The following is a 21,430-nucleotide window of genomic DNA, read 5'->3' on the forward strand; positions in this document are numbered from 1 at the left end:
GTGCCGTTTCCATGTTCCTGAACGCCCTGGTGGTGCCACGTCCTTACTGGGCTGGGGCCTGGCTAGAAAGCCAACTCAGATGGCACCAGCTCAGGGTGGGCATCCCCATCTGGGACTCCAGGCAGGGTCTTACCTGCGGTTTCTCCCCGGCGGCCTCTGCGGGAGACAGTTTCTTCCATCAGCCTGGCTCCCTGGGCCACCTGCACATAGGTCCCTGGTGGCACCCTGGCCAGTCCAGTGCCAGGCTGTCCTCCCGCCACCCCACTTCCCAGATCCCTGGGAGCTCCTAGAAAGTGCTGGCACCATCCGAACCACATGGGGCTCTGAGCAGGCTTGAGGCTTGTTCGGGTGTAGTTGTGTGTGCCTGTAATTCCAGCTACTTGGGAGGCTGAGGCAGGAGAATCACTTGAGCCCAGGAGGTAGAGATTGCAGTGAGCCAAGGACTACAGGCGCACACTTCAATGCCCAGCTAATTTTTGTAGAGATGGGGTTTCGCCATGTTGCCCAGGCTGGGCAGTGTGTCTTCTTGTTAGAGAAGACAGGTGAGGAGGACATTGCCCTGCTTTCCGTCCTGTGTCGTAAAGGCTTCTTTTGTCCTCCACAAAAACTGTAGCAACAAATCCTCAAAACTAAAAAAACTTCCCACTGCCATCTTTATTTATTATTATTTTTTGAGACGGAGTTGCTCTGTCGCCCAGTCTGGAGTGCAGTGGTGCGATCTTGGCTCACTGCAACCTCTGCCTCCTGAATTCAAGTGATTCTCCTGCCTCAGCCTCCCCAGTAGCTGGAATTACAGGCACACACAACTACACCTGGCTAATTTTTTGTATTTTTAGTAGAGATGGGATTTCACCATGTTGGCCAGGCTGGTCTGGAACTGCTGCCCCCAAGTGATCTGCACATCTCGGCCTCCCAAAGTGCTGGGATTACAGGCATGAGCCACCGTGCCCAGCCCACTGCCATCTTTAAACATGCCCAAGCCCTCAGGCTGACTTATCTGTGGTGGGCGTCTCCTCAGTTTTTGTGCCCGGGCACCCTGCCTGCCTACCCTTGCAGTGCAGTTCTGAAGGTGGACACCTCTTTATTATGATTTTTAATAAGAAAGTCTGTGTCGTCCCTCCCTCCTGAAGGCTGGAGCTGCAGAGGAGGGCACGCAGGTGGGGATGTCCAGCAGGGTCAGGGGGCCTCTTAGGACGGTGTTTGGTTTGAGCTGTGGAAGAAGAGCAGAGATCTCCGGGCAGGTGCGAGGGAAGAAGGGATCCTTGGAGTGTGACGGCTGGGGCGAGCTGAGGAGGCCGGGTGCATGGGAGTGGAATGTTGTCTTGCAGGTGACAGGGAGACAGGAGGGTCCCAGACAGGGAGTGGGTGGGGGTGGAGCTGCAGCCACAGAACAGACGTCTGAGCTGGGCTGGGGCTGTGGGGACCCGGAGGAAGCCCTCAAGCCTCTGCCTCGTCTGTCGATCTCATGAGCCCACCTCATCTGTAGCCTGCCATCCCCACCATTGTGCCTCGCCCCAGCCCCCAAGTCAGGGCCACTGTCCTCTCTGGCGTGGAAGACTGCAGCAACTTCTTTACCTGGCTCCCACCCCGTCCATTCCCTGTAAAGACACAGCCAGAGGCGGCTTTCAAAGTGTTGCCATTTTGAAAAACGCACCTCTCTGGCCAAGACCCTTCAATGGCACCCACTGTCTTCAGCACCAAGGTCATAATTTCATGTCCTGGGAGCCAAGGCCCTTTCCAGCTGAGCTGGGCAATTTACGACCCCAGTCACCCTGTCTGTGGCTTTTGTCCCAAGCCACCCCTGTTCACCACAGAAACGCTTCCACTGTAAGGAGCAGATGAGTGCCATTGTGCTAGGGCGCCTTTCCCAATCCTGCCCTGGGCACCTGCTTTGTGGCAGGTGCTGGAGATGATCAAATGTCCTGGGCTTGGTGACAGCACTCGGTCAAGGACAGGCAGAGCCCTGAAGTCAGGAGAGCTCCGGGCTCATTGGCCAGCTGCCACCCCCACCCTTCCACCCACTCCCTGCACCTGCCCTCTCCCCTTCCTCACACCTGCACCTGTGACTCACCTGTACATATTCAAACCTGTCCCAGGGATTGGCCCAGTGCCAGGCCAGGCTGGAGATAGCAACAGTCTAGACGGTGGCCAATGCCCTACAGCTCTCCTAACAAGTCCCCTTAACACAGCCTCTGATGGGCCGAAAGGGACTGAGAATTAAGTGGTCTTCAAAAAATTATTCTCAAAACATACTACTTGAGCAGGACACCAGGCTCCACATAGAGGGCTGGACACAAAGATCAATCCTCAAAGAAACCACAGATTGGCGGGGAGAGAAACAGGTTATAGCAGCAACCAGTTTACAGGGGTGCCTTGGGTGCCAGGCCCTGTGCTAGGGGCTATACCCCATGTTGTTGATTGCATTTTACCCTCACAACACACCAGAGGTATAGGCATCGTTAGCATCCCCAGCTTACGGAGGAAAAAGCTCAGTAAGTGCCTTGCTCCGGGTCACGCAGGAGGGATCCACTCCCTGGCACCAACAGCTGCTAGCCATCGGGAGTAAACAGCGCTGGGAGAGGGCACCCTCCAGTAGCAGAAACCCGCCCCGGCTAGAGGAGGCAGAGGCAGCTACACCAAAAGAAGGAACAATGCCAGGCCTCGGGGCCTGCAAAATGGCAGACGGGGCAGCAAGGACGAGCCCAGTGCGAGGGGCCAGGTGAGCCAGCCCTCAGAAGGTGGGGAGACTGATCCCCGATCACTTCTGGAACTCCGTAGGAGGAACCTAGAGAATATTAACTCATGCGGTGGAAAGGCAGCCTGAGAAAACGCTGAAGCGAAGGGGAATGAAAAGCTGCTGGTGTGTACTCTGGAAAGGAATCTGGCTCAGGGATGGTGGCAACCCAGGGGGAGAGTCCAGCTCTGTCCACAAGAGGGCTCCTGGCAGCAGGCAATGAAGCCCACCTGAAGAGTGGAGTGGGGACTGTCGCTGGTTCCCCCAAGCCTCTTGGGAGGAAGGCTAAGAAGGAGACATGCCTAATCTTGAAACTGACCCTGAAATACCAGCAGTCAGAAACAAGCGGAGATGGGCAAGAGACATGTTTGCTTCCCAAGATCTATCCCCACCTCAGGACAGTCCCCATTCTGCTGAGAAACACCAGTTAGCAGGCTCTTGGATGCTGCCCTTGGTAACACATAAAAAGACTTTCCCTTCCTAACCTTCCAGAGGGACAGATCGTTCACAGTTCCCAATTCTTTGTCTCTTTTTTTTCTTTTCCGAGATGGAGTCTCGCTCTGTCACCCAGGCTGGAGTGCAGTGGCATGATCTCGGCTCACTGCAACTTATGTCTCCTGGGTTCAAGCGATACTCCTGCCTCAGTTTCCCGAGTACCCGCCACCACACCGGGCTAATTATTTGTATTTTTAGTAGAGATGGGGTTTCATCGTTAGCCAGGATGGTCTCGATCTCCTGACCTCGTGATCCGCCTGCCTCAGCCTCCCAAAGTGCTGGGATTACAGGCATGAGCCACCGCGCCCGACCTCTTTGCTCTCTTTCTGACAAAGGTAACGCACCACTACTTTTTCTTTTTCAGGTTGATGTAATCTATTGGTGAATAACGCATTATGTCAATGATTGTCATTTCCAGAATTCTATTTTCAAATCTGCCTAGTCATTTTCAGACTCTTTTTGCTCATTGTTTTTCAGTGCCATCTCTAGAGGTTTCATATTTTGTATTCTGTATCTGGTGCGCTTTTTTTTTGTTTTTTTTTTTTTTGAGATGGAGTCTGTCGCCCAGCAGGCTGTAGTGCAGTGGCGAGATCTCGGCTCACTGCAACCTCTGCCTCCCAGATTCAAGCAATTCTCCTGCTTCAGCCTCCTGAGTAGCTGGGATTACAGGCGCCTGCCACCACACTTGGCTAATTTTTGTATTTTTAGTAGAGATGGTTTCATCATGTTGGTCAGGCTGGTCTCAAACTCCTGACTTCGTGATCTGCCCTCCTCGGCCTCCCAAAGTGCTGAGATTACAGGCGTGAACTGCTGTGCCCAGCCTGTATCTGGTGATTGTAATATCTGAAGTCCCAGGGGTTAAATCAATTATTGTTCCTGTTGACTTTGCAAATAATGGCTTATTTTCTTGAAGGTTCAGTAGTGTTTCCGGACAGCTTATAATTGGTTGACACACAATATTGATCTTGAAGGTCCTTAATTATCTTAATTTCTCAGCACCAGGATTCCCTGACCTTCCTTCAGTATAAATCTGACATGTACAGCTAATTTTTTAATTTTTGTTGAGACGGGGGTCTCACTATGTTGCCCAGGTTGGTCTCAAACTCCTGGGCTCAAGTGATCTCTGGGATTACAGGTGTGAGCCGCCACGCCCGGCCTAGTTTTTCTTTCTTTTTCTCAAGCAGGGACAGAGCTGTTTCCAAGTCAGTTTCCATTGCAGATGGGCAGATTTTCCCTGCCGCCTTTTCACGGTGCCAAAGGTGCTGAGCTACCTGCCTTTGTGGAAAGGCCCCAGTTTTGTTTCTGTACTTTGTATATGCTCAAAACCAAGCCTCATACTGCGCCTAGAGGCAGTCTCCCTCCAACTCTTGAGTTCTTAGAATGTCCTATCTGTGACCTCAGCAATGCAGTTAAAAGTACATTCATTATAATTTATCTGGCATCTGGGTGTTTTGTGGTCACGAAGATTTTCAGCCTGCCATTTCTATGGTACATTCCCTTTCCACCAACATAGTGCTCTTGTGCAGGGCTGACAGTCCCATGGCTGAGATCTTGTCATTGTTCTAGGTGGGCAGATTACAGTGCAGCCCAGAAAGGTTTGCAGTTGGCACCACCTGCACCAAAGATCATACAGCCAAGCCCTAGGCCACAGGCTAGCCCTTCTCCCCGTCTCCAGATCTAGTAACCAGTCCCTCTCCCCTTGCATTCTAGCGGATTGTGAAGCTAGTGGTGCCAACGAGCCTTTTGGGCAAAGCTGTTCAGGAGAGGCGGGTCTGAGGGAGAAGCACAGATGGGTATTTGAGTGACAGAAGTGAGGCCTCAGCTCACCAGCTGGTAAACTGGACTAGCAGCCTGAAATTCCACACACAGGTGTGCCTGCACCAGCCTTAGGGTCACGGAAAGTACCACCCAGGGGCTGCTGGAGGCAACGCAAGCTGTTGGGCTTTTAGGGAGAGTAGTTTGTACAGATTTCAAGGATCCAAGAAATGTTCAGTATCAAAAACCCCCACTTTGGAAAATTATCCTAGGGAAATAAATAATGCAAAGGAAGAGTATGCATAGAAGATGTATGCCATACTGGAAAACGTGAAAGCGATCCAATTGCCCAACAGAAGTTGAAGAGTTAAAAAAAATTATGGCCTCAATTAAATGATGCAACCATTAAGCAAATAAATTGGAAGGCAACAGTAAAATTACCTGTGATTTAACATCAGTGTCATAAGGACATAAGTGAGTATTTGACAAGTCCAGGTATGTTAACATTTGTGTTAAAATTTTACAAGAAAATACTTAAGTTACTAGAAAATATATCCACAAGTCCACCACCCTGTTCAGGCAGGACAGATGGTCAGATTCTCTGTGGTTCATTTTTCCTTATTACAAGATAATTTGGCCGGGTGCAGTGGCTCATGCTTGTAATCCCAGGACTTTGGCGGGGGCGAGGCAGGCAGATCACTTGAGCCCAGGAGTTTGAGATCAGCCTGGGCAACGTGGTGAAACCCCGTCTCTACAGAAAATACAAAAAATCAGCCAGGCATGGTAGCCCATGCCTGTAGTTCCAGTTACTTAGGCTGAGGTGGGAGGATTGCCTGAGTCTGGGAGGTGGAGGCTGCACTGAGCTGTAATCGTGCCACTGCATTCCAGCCTGGGCAACAGAGACCCTGCCCCCTCCCCACAAAACAAAACAAAACACCACTTAAGAGAGAAGAAATAACAGGGAGTGTCTGGAAGCTGTTGTTTGCCCTTGACCACAGGCCCACTGGTGGGCTCCAGCAGACAGGGCCTGGTTCCCACAGGGCACTGACCAGTTGGTGCATCTGGCTTTCCAGAGAGGCCAGTTCCAGGCACATGGGGTGCAGACACCCCCTGCTTCATGCCCTTGGGCGCTCTTCAGGCCACGACTAGAACCAGTTGGGGCCCCTCTCTCCCTCTTCCTCAAGGATTTGGGAATTAGGGTGAGGGGACTCTTCCTAGTGTAGGGACCACCTTTCCTCCCGGTCCCATTGCAGCTTGAGGCAGAAAAGGAATATAGCCTTTTTATTGACTACTTTAAGTAGAACAAACTAAATACATATTTAACAGTTTTGGTTCATTTATACAGTACATTAAATAAGTTATGCACAGTTAGGTAACAAAAGTTCCTATCAGAGTAAAATGACAAAGCACAGAAAAACCAGACTCTAACGCATTCTGTGGGTGGCTTCACATTCATCATCCCCCTTTAAAAACCACGCGTGGAGGCTTCGTTTTCTATTTATTTACATTATTGGCTTTCTTTTGGGAGTGGAGCCTTTGGAGCCTCGTGAGGAAGTTGGAAAGCCACGTTAAGGGGACTGAAGGCCTCTTGGCACAGCAGCCCTTTCACTCATTCGCCTAATGCTTATTGCTGCTTCTCTGCCGACTCCAAGGTAGGGATGGGGCTGTCCCCAACAGACACCAGCGCACATGCCCTATTTGGTATACGCATCACTGAGTGTACACTGGGCAGCCGTAGGCTCGACCAAATGGGTCTGTGAGGGAAGCTCCACCTCGGGGGCTGTGGAGGGGGAGGAGGGGACGCAAGGCCCGCCCCTCAGGCCTCCTAACCTTCTCCTGGCTCACGATGGAAAAGGTCACCTGCACCATCATCTTTGGAAATGAGCACGTCGATGCCCGAGGAAAGAGGCAGGCAGTCAACGTTTTGGTTTCACAAGAACCACAGACACTCCAGAGTTGTAAGGGCCCTGCGGAGCCGCTGGCACAGCCGCCACCGCAGTCTGCGCAGGGCTGCTCTCGACAGCTGGCCATCTGGCCCGTGCTGGAACAGTCGATGCTCCGCTGGCTATTCTTCCATTTGGTTCAGACATGCTACCACCCAGTTTTCTGCAAACAGCTTTAAAAAAAAAAATCTAAGGAAGTTGGTTTGGTCTACTGACCTGGGAGCCTGGAAATCTTGTTTCTAGTTCAGTTCTGAAGAAAGCCTCCATGAAGTGTTCTATTTTCAGTGATTTATTCAGTTCTACAGTTTCCAGGACAGATGGCCATCCGGCCATTCTGTTTTCATTTTGAAGAGCTCACTACCGTACAATTCCAGCTGTGCTGAACCTTCAAACGCACTTGTTGCGATATCCTCTAGAACTACCCAGAACGATGTCTATACCCTTCGCAAGCAGGTGACAAGCCGAGGCTTACTAACTCTGGGACAGGGCTGTACAAAGTAAAGCATGGATTTTCTGTCTGGAAGCTGAAGATGTCAAGTTGACACCAAGCAGTGATGAACTCCTGGTGACCTTCTGGCCCAAATGGGCAAAGGAGATCCAAGCTGCAGAGAGTGGGCAGCAGTCGACGCCAGGTGTGGACTTGTGGGAAGATGTGTCCTGTTTCCAGACATACATTTCTAACCTGGCACTGCCCTAGAAATAATCTACCCAATCGGTGACCCCACGGTCACCCAACCGTGCCTGAGCGCATCTGCTAGAGCACCAGCCCTGGAGCTGCAGGGCCCCCCAGTGTGGAGTGCCCCCCACTTCCCGAGGTGGACTGCCTAGGCCTAGGCTTAAACAACTTCTTGAGTCACCTTCCCCACTGGATGGAGTCAGGCACAGTGCAGGCAAGTGGGAACAAAAAGGACAAGCAAAGACGTGAAACCCAGCCAAGAAACTCTGGGGACATCTGGCATCTTTGGTCTTCTCTGGTCCCTGCAATCATTCCTCACTTGGCCGACCATAGCGTCCCACAACTCATCAGTGTTTCTTGGCAGGTGGTGCTGAGCACTGGTCTCACCCTAGACATGTCTGGCTGATGGCCAGTCACATGTTGCATCTGCTTTTTGGTTTCTGAAGAGCCTGCGCTTGACTGATACCTTCTGTACCACCATGCCAGCCCCTCTTTGCCTTTTATGCAAATATTAACTGTAGAGGTCAGTCCTCTAAGCAGCCTGAATTTCCACTCCCCACCTGGTAGCTGAGGTGCTGTCAGCAGAGGCTGGGAACCACACAAGGAACCTGGATTCGCTCCTGCATCTCTAGCTGCCCACCCCGCCCCAATGGTGCTGCTCCTCCTGACCAGAGAGTTGGAGAATTTCAGAAAGGGATTCTTGAAATGCGAATAGAAGGTCCTGGGCAGAGGCCCTCGTGACTTCTGTGTGAAACTGACCAGAATTAACACAGCAAAAGGTTTGCAAACTGAGCTTGTGTGGAATACTGCCCAGGTTTGCAGATCAGCCTCTGGGCAGCACATGAGCAGGGTGGAAAAGCATTACAAAGATTCAGAAAATGAAACCGTCACAGGGCCAATCAAACCACAGCCCACAGAAGTAGGCCAGGCTCTGCACACCAAACCTAAGCCTTAGCCACAGAAATGAGCATCGGGCCCTAATAAATATTATTATTTTGGTGGTTTTGGCTCCTTATTCCAACCAGTAAAAGCATGAGCTACCCTGGCTAGTTTTATGGCCACTGGAGATTTTAAAAACCTGCTTAAGACTGGACACAGTGGCTCATGCCTGTAATCCTGGCACTTTGGGAGGCCGAGTTGGGAGGATCACCTGAGGTCGGGAGTTTGAGACCAGCCTGACCAACATGGAGAAACCCCGTCTCTACTAAAAATACAAAATTAGCTGGGCGTGGTGGCAGGTGCCTGTAATCCCAGCTACTCAGAAGGCTGAGGCAGGAGACTCGCTTGAACCTGGGAGGCAGAGGTTGCGGTGAGCCGAGATTGCGCCACTGAACTCCAGCCTGGGAGACAAGAGAGAAACTCCCGTCTCAAAACAAACAAACAAAATAACAACAAAAAAACCTGCTTAAGGTGTTAATCCAGCAAATCCATGAAAAACCAGTAAGCTGGCATAGAGGCTCTGTGACCTCCTTGTGAGACAGCCATGTCTCATACAAATATGGCCCTGTCCGGGGTACTGACTCCATCCACCTTAGTCAGAGTTCCCCACCAAGGACTGTGGCTTAAGGAGGCAGATGGGGGTAGGGGATACCCATGTATTAGGCTGACTGGAAAACTGTGGGGCTTATGTGTTCCATAGCAAAGGAACATGATTCTCTGCTGTTCTTTCACTGGTCACACCTTACTTTAGGCAATGGAAATCTAGGCATTTTAAAGGTGTAGTGCACTAGGTTTCTTTGTAATACTGAAAATGCTTGGTTAGAGTAAATTAGGGACTTGAAATTCTTTAATTTTGTTTTTTGTTTGAGAAGGGGTCTTGCTCTGTTGCCCAGGCTGGAGTGCAGTGGTGGAATCTCGGCTCACTACGACCTCTGGCTCACAGGTTCAAAAGATTCTCCTGCCTCAGCCTCCTGAGTAGCTAGGATCACAGGTGTGTGCCACCACGCCCGGCTAATTTTTGTATTTTTTTTTTTTTTTTTTTTTTTTTTTTAGTAGAGACAGGGTTTCACCATGTTGGCCAGGTTGGTCTTGAATTCCTGACCTCAAGTGATCTGCCTGCCTCAGTCTCTCAAAGTGCTGGGATTACAAGAGTGAGCCACTGCGCCCAGCCAGGACTTGAAATTCTTAAAGTAAGATGTAACTGTATGCAAGGACAAGGCTACCTGTGTGGATCCCTTTTCCTTTATGGTACTGACAGCTTTTATTTTAGACTCTGGTCAGTGCACAGAAGGTGGAGATTTAAACTTGTGCTTCAAAGGCCAGCTGAAGCAGGGCCAATCAAACTTACTCCAACTGATTTCTGGGTGTGAGAGAATGCTAGAGGCTCAAAGATGGAGAGCAGGAGGGGTCCTCAGACTCCCATCAAAAGCAAAAAGACAGGCAGGGCATGGTGGCTCAAGCTTGTAATCCCTGCACTTTGGGAGGCCAAGGCAGGTCACCTGAGGTCAGGAGTTTGAGATCAGCCTGGCCAACATGGTGAAACCCTGTCTCTACTAAAAATACAAAAATTAGTTGGGCGTGGTGGTGGGCGCCTGTAATCTCAGCTACTCGGGAGGCTGAGGCAGGAGAATTGCTTGAACCTGGAAGGCAGAGGTTGCAGTGAGCCAAGATCATGCCACTCCACTCCAGCCTGGGTGACAGTGAGACTTTGTGTTAAAAAACCACCACAACAACAAAAAACAAAACCCAAAAAGACAGGGAAGAATGTGAGAGGCAGTTCCTAACATTCTGAAAGGGATATAGGTGATGTCCCATTTGAAAATGGGAAGCTAGGAAGAAAAATTGATCAGCTTTTCCCAAAATGGTTCTCACATTTCATAAAACCTTTCTGATGAGCTCAAGGAGGGACGCTATCAGATAACACAAGAGAAGGAAACAGAAGTTGTGTGCCTGATGATAAATCAACATAGTAGATATAATGACCTGTAACTATGAGGTCTGAAGAATTCTTTGAGGTCCAGGAGGGCTTTTCAGATGAGACCAGGCCTTGACCAGTGGGGGCAAGTCCTACCAACCTGCCACAGCATGTCCAGCAGGACAACTGTGGCTCAGCAGGTGCCAAATGGAGCCCATGGGCAGAAGATGCCCACAGAATTCCAGATGTGTGTGGTCTGAGAGATAAAAGGACACAGAACAAGGTGACTGTGCAAATAGCCAAGTGGTGGAGGAAGTTCTGCATTTCCAAGAGATGATCCGCTCAATAATTTGACGATACTAGTTTGGCCAACATGCTCAGAGGGAACAGACTATCCACAACTGAGCCTCATTCTCTCTCAGATCAATCCATGTGCTGGAAACTATTTTCTGCACAAGCAAAATCAAATGAGAAAAAAAACGGGTCCCAAACTAAAGTAGCCAGCAAGGTTGGAAAATCTTGTCCAAAATAATCTGTGACGTGGGGGAAGTTTTATTTGTTTATGTTTTTGCTACTACGGGTGCTTTTATTGCAACAGTGACTTCTTTCCTGTGGACTCTGAGATCTTAACAAGTCTGAACAGCAGGGTTGAGAAGAGTCCTGAATGCCACCTGTTGCTTACCCAAGTCCCCGTGGGGCCAATCAGTGTCATCTGCTGAGGGTGGAGATGGGGCCGAAGGAGCTATTCAGGGGTGAAGCAGGCCGCTCCCTGACCGAGGGGCCTCCTCCACAGCCTGCTGCCTGCCGCCTCCAGCCTGGCTGAGCACATTGGACAGTCTGCTATCTCGGGGAGGGGAGCTGGTGGTCTACATTGAAAAGGGGCTGGCTGAGTCAGCTTCAGTGGAGAGAGGAACAAACCAAGAAAGCCATGGAGGAGGCAGCTCGGGCCGGCTGCCCATGTGCAGAGAATGGCACACTGGCTCCACAGACAGCAAGTGCCCAGAGAGGCTGTGGGGCGTTATTATTCAGGCTTGGACTCTTCCTGCCTCCACTTCATTTCTTGCTGATGACCCGGCAGCTACATGCACAGGTTCCAACAGCCAGTCCCTCAGCCCAAGCACTCTGTGGTGCTGAGCAGCCATCAGGGTAAGTAGAGTCTGGGGCTCAGAGTCCGCTGGTGTCGATAGCTGTCACAGAAGCAGGTGTTGAGGAACGCGATGTGGTTGCCGAGGTCTTGTCGAGGGCTGGGCTGGGCACGCTGCAGTCAGTGGACCTGGCAGAGGAGCCCCTGCCTACAGGAAGCAGCGGCCGGCCCTGGCTGTGGGGGCTCTGGCCATGCAGGTTCTGACCACAGAGGCGGTGGTGCCGCTCCCAGTCCTTGTGCTGGCAGAAAGAGCCGCAGTATCGCGCAATATTGCAACCACTGCATGTCTCGCTGGCTTTGCGGCCACAGTTCCAGCAGTTCTGCAAGATACAGGCATCAGTTAGTGGTTGCTGGGATTGAGGGGCAGGCCTGCCATTCATTCCCCGCACAGTAAAGCAAGGGGTGCATGTAGAGAACCCCAGTTTTGGAACTACATACACCTGTGGTCAACTCCTCCCTCTACTGCTGTTTAACTATGAAAAATACACACTGCCTTTCTGAGTTTCCTTCATCTGTAAGACAAGAAAACTACTTCCCTGCAAGATGACAGGAACAGTGAAATGAGGTGTGTGTGTGAACATACCTTACACAGCACCAGCCTGGGGCAGGTGGCCAACTCTCCTGCTTAAGGCATGGACTCATCTTTTGACTCATCTTAATAGTCAGAAACCAAACCAAACTCTGTGCCAGGGTCTCCCCCAAGACCACATGTCGAACATTTATCCTACTCCTTTCTGCATGTGCCAATGCCATGCCTGGCTAATTTTTGTAATTATACATATATATATATAATAGAGACGAGGTTTTGCCATGTTGGCCAGGCTGGGCTTGAACTCCTGGGCTCAAGTGATCTGCCTGTCTCAGCCTCCCGAAGTGTCAGGATTACAAGCGCCCAGCTGATATTGCTTCCCTCATTAGAGAATAATCTTCATTGTTTTTACTGATAATCTGACTCAACCAAGGCTGCTGCTGCTGTTTTGTTTTTTCTTTTGGAGACAGGGTCTTGCTATGTTGCCCAGGTTGGACTTGACCTCCTAGGCTCCAGGGATCCTCCCACACTCCCACCTTAGCCTCCTGAGTAGCTGGGACTATAGGCATGTGCCACCACGCCTGGCTGATTCTTTAATTTTTTGTAGAGACAGAGTTTTCTTATATTGCCCAGGCTGGTCTTGAACTCCTGGCCTCAAAGGACCCTCCCACCTTGGCCTCTTAAAGAGCTGGAATTAGAGGCATGGGCCCCTGTGCCTGTTCTCTAATAACTATCAGACCAATAGGATAGGAGCTGCTATACTCATTGAACAGAGATGGAGACTGATTCCTTTAAGGGTATACTGCCAGTGTGAGAGGGAACTTGGACTAGAAGTCAGGGCTCCTAACCTCCAGTCCTGGCCTCCTTCCTCCCCCTTACCAAACCACCTTTCACAAGATGAACAAGAAACTCCAGGGATACCTGCTAAATTTCAACAAGAATATTCTAGCTGAATATTCTTGATGGACGAGAATCAGCTGTTTTGGTCCAATGCAAACTCATCCAAAGGATAGGGCCTCTATCCCTTCCCTGCTTTTGAAAGTGATTTTGCAGGGATAGGTGCAGGTGTGCACCTCATCTGGAGGCTACTTTGTGGCTTATTTAAAATTACAATTCCTTAAAAGCACAATTCTCAAAATGGAGAGCTGGGATTTAAATCTACGCAGTCCAGATCCAGGATCTATGCTCTAAGCCAAAAGCTATACTCTTTCTTTGGAGACAGACATAGTTAAAGATAAACACAGAGATAAAAGTAGATAAATAAGGACAAATACAGATACTGATATGGATGGCTATACATACACAATTAAACATACAGAACAGAAACAGATATATCACTCTCAAAAACAATTCTCTTTTTCCCCCTCATCTTGCCATCATCATCACCTTTTTTCTTCTTTTTCTTTAAAGAGATGGGGTCTTGCTCTCCCACCCAGGCTGGAATGCAGTGTTACAATCATGGTCAGGCTTGCACCTCCTGGGCTCAAGCGATCCTCCTGCCCCAGCCTCCAAAGTAGCTGCACTACAGGTGCGTGACACCATGCCTGGCTAATTTTAAAAATTTTTTTTTTTTTGGCAGAAATGGGGTCTCACCATCTAGTCAAGGCTGGTCTTGAACTCCTGAGCTCAAGTGTTCCTACTACCTTGGCCTCCCAAAGTGCTGAGATTACAGGCATTGGCCACTGCGCCCAGCCTCAAAAACAATTCTAAAGAAAAAGGAGGAGGAGAGGCTGCACGTGGTGGCTCACGCCTGTAATCCCAGCTCTCAGGGAGGCAGAGGTGAGAGTATAGCTTGAGCCCAGGAGTTCAAGACCTGCCTGGGCAATATAGCGAGACCCTGTTCTCCACACACACACACACACACACACAAGACAAAGGAGGAGGAGAGAACGAAAAGGGAGGGGGATTAAAGAAACTATTTTCTCACAATCCATAGTATCTGTATTGAAGAGCTATAATGAGGAATTTCACCACATCCTCTGTGATAGCCACATGGTATTTAGGCATTTTCATCTGCACATTGCCATGTGTGACAGTACGATACTGAAATGGACCATTTAAATGACAAGAAAATAACATTTCTATTGTTTGTTTAAAAAAAAAAAAAAAAGCCCATCTGTAATCCCAGCACTTTGGGAGGCCAAGGTGGGTCGATCACTTGAGGCTAGGAGTTTGAGATTAGCCTGGCCAACATGGCAAAAGCCCATCTCTATTAAAAACACGAAAATTAGCCAGGCATGGTGATGCACACCTGTAGTCCAAGCTACTTGGGAGGCTGAGGTGGGAGAATCGCTTGAACCCAGAGGTGGAGGTTGCAGTGAGCCAAGACCACACCATTGCACTCCAGCCTCGGTGACAGAGTGAGTGCTGAACTTCAAGAGAATGTCTCAAAGACAGCCGGTCTCCCATCCAGTAGATGAGATCTACCTACTTACAGAAAGAAACTGGTTTCTTGTTTTAAAGCTGAAAAATGACTGAAATGAAATTTACAGAAAAACTGCATTAAATTCAAAAGGGCTGTTCTCATGTTGTCACAGGTTGTTTACTTTTTCAGTTTGTTGATTTTTCTCCTCACTGTAGTACCCAAGCATCCTGTATAGAACCATCACCAAGTTCTGGGCCCTGGGCCCTGGGTCCTGGGCAATCAGGCAGATATACCCAACCTGTTACTTCAGTCTACAAACCAGCTATCCTATTTGTAAAAAGCCTAGGTGCTGGTCAGGAGATAGAGACCATCCTGGCTAACATGGTGAAACCCCGTCTCTACTAAAAATACAAAAAATTAGTTGGCCGTGGTGGCGGGCACCTGTAGTCCCAGCTACTCGGGAGGCTGAGGCACGAGAATGGCGTGAACCCGGGAGGTGGAGCTTGCAGTGAGCCAAGATTACACCACTGCACTCCAGCCTGGGGGACAGAACGAGACTCCATCTCAAAAAAAAAAAAAAAAAAAGGCCTAGATGCTATAGGACCCTGCACTTTCTTACGTACTCCTGTATCCTGACTTCAGCACCAAGGGAGTATATCAGTTGCATTCCCTGAGCCACAGTCTCCTCATCTGCAAATTAGGGCCATTGTGAGACTCAAAAAGAAAATATACAACTTTGCTGGGTGTCTGGCACACAGTAAGCCCACTCCGTCAATGCGGTCATCATCATCATCGTGCAATTATACAAACTCTGTCTTTAGGGTGAATTCTCAAAATTTAAACCAATATATTGAGCCTCTCTCTCTCTCTATATATATATATGTGTATGTATGTAAAAATACAATGTAATAACTCACTATCTTGGCATGTAAAAGAGTCTTAGAGTGAGAACCAAAACTCTTTTGGCACTGGATAAAAATTATCCTCATCGAGCTCAAGAGTGGACTGCCTGTGTCTTCCTGCCCAGCGTATGAGAGGAAGGCAGCGGGCATGGTCACTCCAGCCGCTCACCCCGGCCCCCAGGGCACAGAGCTCTGACCTCCGTGGACTCCTCTTGCTCGTTGATGACGAGGAAAGCGTCCTCCGCGGCCTGCCGCTTGACGTCCGCTATGGTTTGCTCCATTCGTGCTCTCTCTGTTGCAATCACTTCAAAGGCTTTCTGCTCTGCCTCAGCGACGGCCTTCTGTACTTCTGACATGGCCTGAATTTTCACCTTATTCACAGCTTCTTCTAGAAGAAAGTGACAGTAAAATCAACTGGCCGATAAATCTTTTCCCTCCCATCCCACAGCAATTCTAAGTAAGGAGAGAGCTGACACAAAATGATCTTTTCTAAAACTCCACAGGGAGGAACACATGATCTCCACACTCACGTGTCCATCCATGCAGGTGCTGGCTGGGTACCGAGATGGAGGTGGGCAACGAGCTAGGGCTGTGGACGCAAGTGACTAGACACAGGCCACACTCTCCTGACTGCTTGTGACCAAGTATGAAAGTGTTTCAGGTGCCATCATGTATGTCATTGTAAGAGACTAGAGTTCCAAGGAGAAAAGTGATCAGCTCTTCAGTGGGCAGGGGAGAATCAAGACATGTGTTTTGCTTGAGATGGCAGATGGAAATGAGTTTTTGCAAAAAGTCTTGCATGCCAAACTAAGAAATTTGACCTTCTTTTTCTTTTTTTTTTTTTTTGACACAGGGCCTTGCTCTGTTGCCCAGGCTGGAGTGCACTGGTGCGATCACAGCACACTGTGGCCTTGACCTCTCTGAATCATGATCCTCCCACTTCAGCCTTCTGAGTAGCTAGGACTACAGGTGTGTCCCACCATACTCGGCTAATTTTTAAATTTTTTTGTAGAGACGATGTCTCACTATGTTGCTGAGGCTTGTCTCAAACTCCTGCGCTCAAGTGATCCTCCTACTTCAGCCTCCCAAAGCGTTGGTGTTAAAGTGTTATAGGGGTGAGGCACCACCCCCGGCTTGAACTTATTTTCTTTTGTTTTTTTCTTGAGACGGAGTCTCGCTCTATCGCCCAGGCTGGAGTGCAGTGGCGTAATCTCTGCTCACTGCAAGCTCCGCCTCCCGGGTTCACACCATTCTCCTGCCTCAGCCTCCTGAGTAGCTGGGACTACAGGTGCCTGCCACCACACCTGGCTAATTTTTTGTATTTTTAATAGAGACAGGGTTTCACCGTGTTAGCCAGGATGGTCTCCATCTCTTGACCTCGTGATCCGCCCACCTCGGCCTCCCAAAGTGCTGGGATTACAGGCGTGAGCCACCGTGCCCAGCCAGCTTGACTTTATTTTCAAAGGAAACTCCATAAAGGATTCTATGCAAGAGGAAGACTAAAAACAGAGATAGCAACTGGGAGGCTGGTGCAATGATTCAACTGATAGAAGAGGCTGAATTTAGGCAGGAGTAAGTGGCACTGAAGAAGGGATGAGGCAGAAAAAGGTTGGGAGCACTGAAGGGCCTGGAAGTGGAGGTGAAAGAGAAGAATGGTAGAGCTAGGCAATGAAATGGACAGTCCAAAGCTAGCGTGGAGGCAAGTGAGAAGGCGGAGGTGCCTCTGGGGCATCCAGGTGTAAATGGCCAGGAGGCAATTAAATAAATAAGACTAGGTGGAGAAACATGGGCTAAAGACATAGATTTGGGCAGACTGCCAAAAGCCCTGGGTTTTTAAACCCTGTCCACTTACCATCATCCTACCTGGTTCCTGATCACTTTCTCCTATTACCAATGCCCTGCTTGATTTCCCTAATGTAGACACTGCAAAATAACACATTCCATGTGTTTGAGCCTCAGCCCAATGAGAATGTGAATGTGAAGTCCCAAAATACATAGCTCCCTACATAAGTCCACAGGACCAGACAATCCAGAAGCCTAAGGACACTCCCTCACGGTTTACCTCTTGCACATGGCACAGGCTCAACGGAGGTTCAAACACAGAGTTCTAGGCTGCCATGAAACAACTTTTCATCTTATGGCTCTTAAGAAAAGAAAATCTTCACCCTAGAGGCCAAGAACCTTTCATAAGTCTCTTATCAGATGCCTCTTACTGAGCCAGTGTAACAATGCTCTCAGGTACATTTTATCCCCTCAGCTTAAGCATGAATTAGTAATCATCTCGGTTTGGCTAGCTATCTTACTGGAGGTCATCTAAGGTCACACATGGCACTGTAGCAGAGCAAGGACTCAAATCTAGCTGGCCCAACACCAAAGTTGGGCTCTTAACCATAGTTAACCAAAGGTATCTCCCAAATAATCAAAGTCATTAGTTTAAAAGAGATCTTGTGGCTGGGCACATTACAGGCTCACGCCTGTAATCCTAGCACTTTGGGAGGCCAAGGCGGGTGGATCACCTGAAGTCAGGAGTTCAAAACCAGCCTGGCCAATATGGTGAAACCCCATCTCTACTAAAAATACAAAAATTAGCCGGGCATGGTCGGGGGTGCCTGTAATCCCAGGTACTTGGAAGACTAAGGCAGAAGAGTTGCTTGAACCTGGGAGGTGGAGGTTGCAGTGAGCTGAGATTGTGCCACTGCACTCCAGTCTGAGCAACAGAGCATGACTCTATCTCAAAAAAAAAAAAAGAAAAGAAAAGAAAAGGCCAGGGGCAGTGGCTCACGCCTGTAATCCCAGCACTTTGGGAGGCCGGGACAGGCAGATCACCTGAGGTCAGGAGTTCGAGACCAGCCTGACCAACATGGAGAAACCCCGTCTCTACTAAAAATACAAAATTAGCAGGGCGTGGTGGTGCATGCCTGTAATCTCAGCTACTCAGGAGGCTGAGGCAGGAGAATTGCTTGAACCTGGGAGGCAGAGGCTGTGGTAAGCCGACATTGCACCATTGCACTCCAGCCTGGGCAACAAGAGTGAAACTCCATCTCAAAAAAAAAAAAGAGATCTTGTACATAGTAATTGTTCTCTCACCTTATGATTATCTTCATTTCCCAAAATTCTATTCCACTTTCTGTTAACATAATTTATATTTTCCCATTTTCAACTGCAAGGATTTTTACAAGTTAATGTAGTTTTTCCCCAAATTGTTTTTAATGGTGAAATAATACTTTTTTGTACAGTGGCACAGGGGCTCAGTGCAGCCTTGACTTCCCATGGTCAAGCGATCCTTCCCCCTCAGCACCCCAAGTAGCTGGGTCTGCCCACCTTGGCCTCCCAAAATGCTAGGATTACAGGTGTGAGCCACCCCACCCCGCCCATACTGTTGCTTCTTTAATAATTTGTATTTAAGTCTGGACCCTTTGCTTTTGAAAGGGAACATTCAAAGGCATGAAAGTGAGGAATGAGGCTGGGCGTGGTGGCTCACGCCTGTAATCCCAGCACTCTGGGAGGCCAAGGCGGGTGGATCACCTGCGGTCGGGAGTTCGAGACCAGCCTGATCAACCTGGAGAAACCCCATCTCTACTACAAATACAAAATTAGCCAGGCGTGGTGGTGCATGCCTGTAATCCCAGCTACTTGGGAGGCTGAGGCAGGAGAATAGCTTGAACCGGGGAGGCGGAAGTTGCAGTGAGCTGAGATCGCACCATTGCACTCCAGCCTGGGCAACAAGCGCGAAACTCCATCTCAAAAAAAAAAAAAGGAAAAGTGAGGAATGATTCCAAGAATCTGCAGGTACTCACTTAATTTCTTATATAAGCCTCTGATCAATTACTGAGTGTCATCAACAAGGTCTTTAAAACTGTCAATAACGGGAGGTTAAAGACAAGGGGTTATCAGATATGCTTTATCTTACATTATCCTGACTACTAGTAAGGAAAAATATTTTGCAATATGTTTTTTTTTTTTTTTTTTTTTTTTTTTTTTGAGACAGAGTCTCGCTCTGTCACCCAGGCTGGAGTGCAGTGGCGCAATCTCGGCTCACTGCAAGCTCTGCCTCCCAGGTTCACGCCATTCTCCTGCCTCAGCCTCTCCAAGTAGCTGGGACTACAGGCGCCCGCCACCACGCCCGGCTAATTTTTTGTATTTTTAGTAGAGACGGGGTTTCACTGTGGTCTCGATCTCCTGACCTCGTGATCCGCCCGCCTCGGCCTCCCAAAGTGCTGGGATTACAAGCGTGAGCCACCGCGCCCGGCAATATGTTTATTTGTATTTCTCATAGCATAATGTGTCTGTTCATATCTTTTGTTTATTTGTTTACTACTGTCTAGATGCTCTTAAAAGAGTCTTTATGAATGTAGGTATTGTATTTTTGTAGAAATAAATTTTATCTTAGTAAGAAAACCAAAAGTTGTATTGGACTTAAAAAATGAAACTGGGATGGGGAGGCAAGAAGGGAAAGAATGCCAATATTTGGATAAGGCTGACATTAGTGATGCGAGGTTCATCCTCGAACTTACAAAATAGGCAGTCCCCACCCTCCTTTATTCTTGTAAAAAAGGAGGCCTACCAAGAACAGCCTTCACTATGGTAGGCACAGAGAAGGTGAAAAAAAGCACAGGGGGATTACAGAGCTGTGCCCAGAGCAGAATTTGGGCACAAACGTGGCAGCAGTGTGAACACAGTATATTGTAGACACCAGTGAAGAGATCAGGCAAAATGAACTCTGTTGCAGGCCCAGAAACAGGGCATGTCAACAGGTACTTATTGCCTCAGCGTGACCCAGGGGAAGAGTGTGAAAGGGACTGGAGGGAGCTATTCCAAACTCCTGACCTGTAAAGTAACAAGACAGGTATCAGGAGACATGCAGGACAAGCCAGAGTGGGAGAGGCAGGAACCTAGAGCTCTATGAGGAGCAAGTTATTATACAACCAAAGGACCCAGTTACCAACCATTCGCCCGGTTATCTGTTCTCTGCTCCCACAAATTAGTGAGTATGCATGACCTACGAGCAGTCAGACACATACCTGTTTTTTTCCAAAACTCCACAGGTACATATCCTGTACCTGGCCTGCTGCTGAACTCTCTCTGAGAATCTGCAGAAGAGACATAAAAAGCATAGGGTCAGAAGCTGTCTATGATCAGCAGTTTTATTTTTGATCAGATTTCTCATTCACTACTTAGACTCAAACATATATTTCATTTAGTATAAAAAAATTCTCATATAAGGGCTAAAAACCAGATTATAAAATAGTACAGTAAATATTTAGTTTTAAAACACACACCCCCATCAAATGAACAAATTAACAGTATTTCAAAGTGGTGAGATTAAAAGTGATCTTCACTTTCTTCTTTTTACTTATCTATTAGGTCCTAATTTTTTCCCATATAAACATGGGTTTTTTTTTTTTTTTGAGACGGAGTCTCGCTGTCGCCCAGGCTAGAGTGCAGTGGCGCGATCTTAGCTCACTGCAGGCTCCGCCCCCCGGGGTTCACGCCATTCTCCTGCCTCAGCCTCCCGAGTAGCTGGGACTACAGGCGCCCGCCACCACGCCCGGCTAATTTTTTGTATTTTTAGTAGAGATGGGGCTTCACCATGTTAGTCAGGATGGTCTCAATCTCCTGACCTTGTGATCCACCCGCCTCGGCCTCCCAAAGTGCTGGGATTACAGGCGTGAGCCGCTGCGCCCAGCCAAACATGGGTTTTTAAGGTACAGTATCCCCTAAAATATAAACCGTATAAACATAAGTGCACACAGATTTTTTGTTTGTTTGTTTGTTTGTTTTTTGAGACAGAGTCTCACTCTGTCACCCAGGCTGGAGTGCAGTGGTGCGATCTTGGCTCACTGCAGCAACCTCTGCCTCCTGGGTTCAAGTGATTCTCCTACCTCAGCCTCCCGAGTGGTAGCTGGGAGTACAGGTGTGTGCCACCCTGCCTGGCTATTCTTTTTGTATTTTTAGTAGAGATGGGGGGTTTCACCATGTTGGCCAGGGTGGTCTCTTTCAAAATTTCTATGTGTTTCAAAAATTTCAAAATAA

General features: G+C 48.8%; 1 protein-coding gene across 6 annotated transcripts in view; it reads right to left on the reverse strand.

Moving 5' to 3' along the window:
• Positions 1-6,250: 6,250 nt before the first annotated feature.
• Positions 6,251-21,430, reverse strand: part of CBFA2T2 (CBFA2/RUNX1 partner transcriptional co-repressor 2) — a 162,008-nt gene continuing 146,828 nt past the window's right edge. For 5 of the 6 annotated variants that reach the window (XM_055266462.2, XM_063633745.1, XM_055266464.2 and 2 more), the window contains exons 9-11: positions 20,419-20,487; positions 15,595-15,785; positions 6,251-11,921 (exon numbers count right to left, since the gene is read on the reverse strand). In XM_055266462.2, coding sequence (XP_055122437.1) covers positions 11,622-11,921; positions 15,595-15,785; positions 20,419-20,487 — 560 coding nt within the window. In that variant the 3' untranslated portion in view covers positions 6,251-11,621. The remainder of the gene's footprint in view (positions 11,922-15,594; positions 15,786-20,418; positions 20,488-21,430) is intronic. The other variant, XM_055266463.2, reaches the window with a different exon arrangement.

This window comes from Symphalangus syndactylus, chromosome 24 (genome assembly GCF_028878055.3).
Source record: "Symphalangus syndactylus isolate Jambi chromosome 24, NHGRI_mSymSyn1-v2.1_pri, whole genome shotgun sequence".
NCBI lineage: Eukaryota > Metazoa > Chordata > Mammalia > Primates > Hylobatidae > Symphalangus > Symphalangus syndactylus.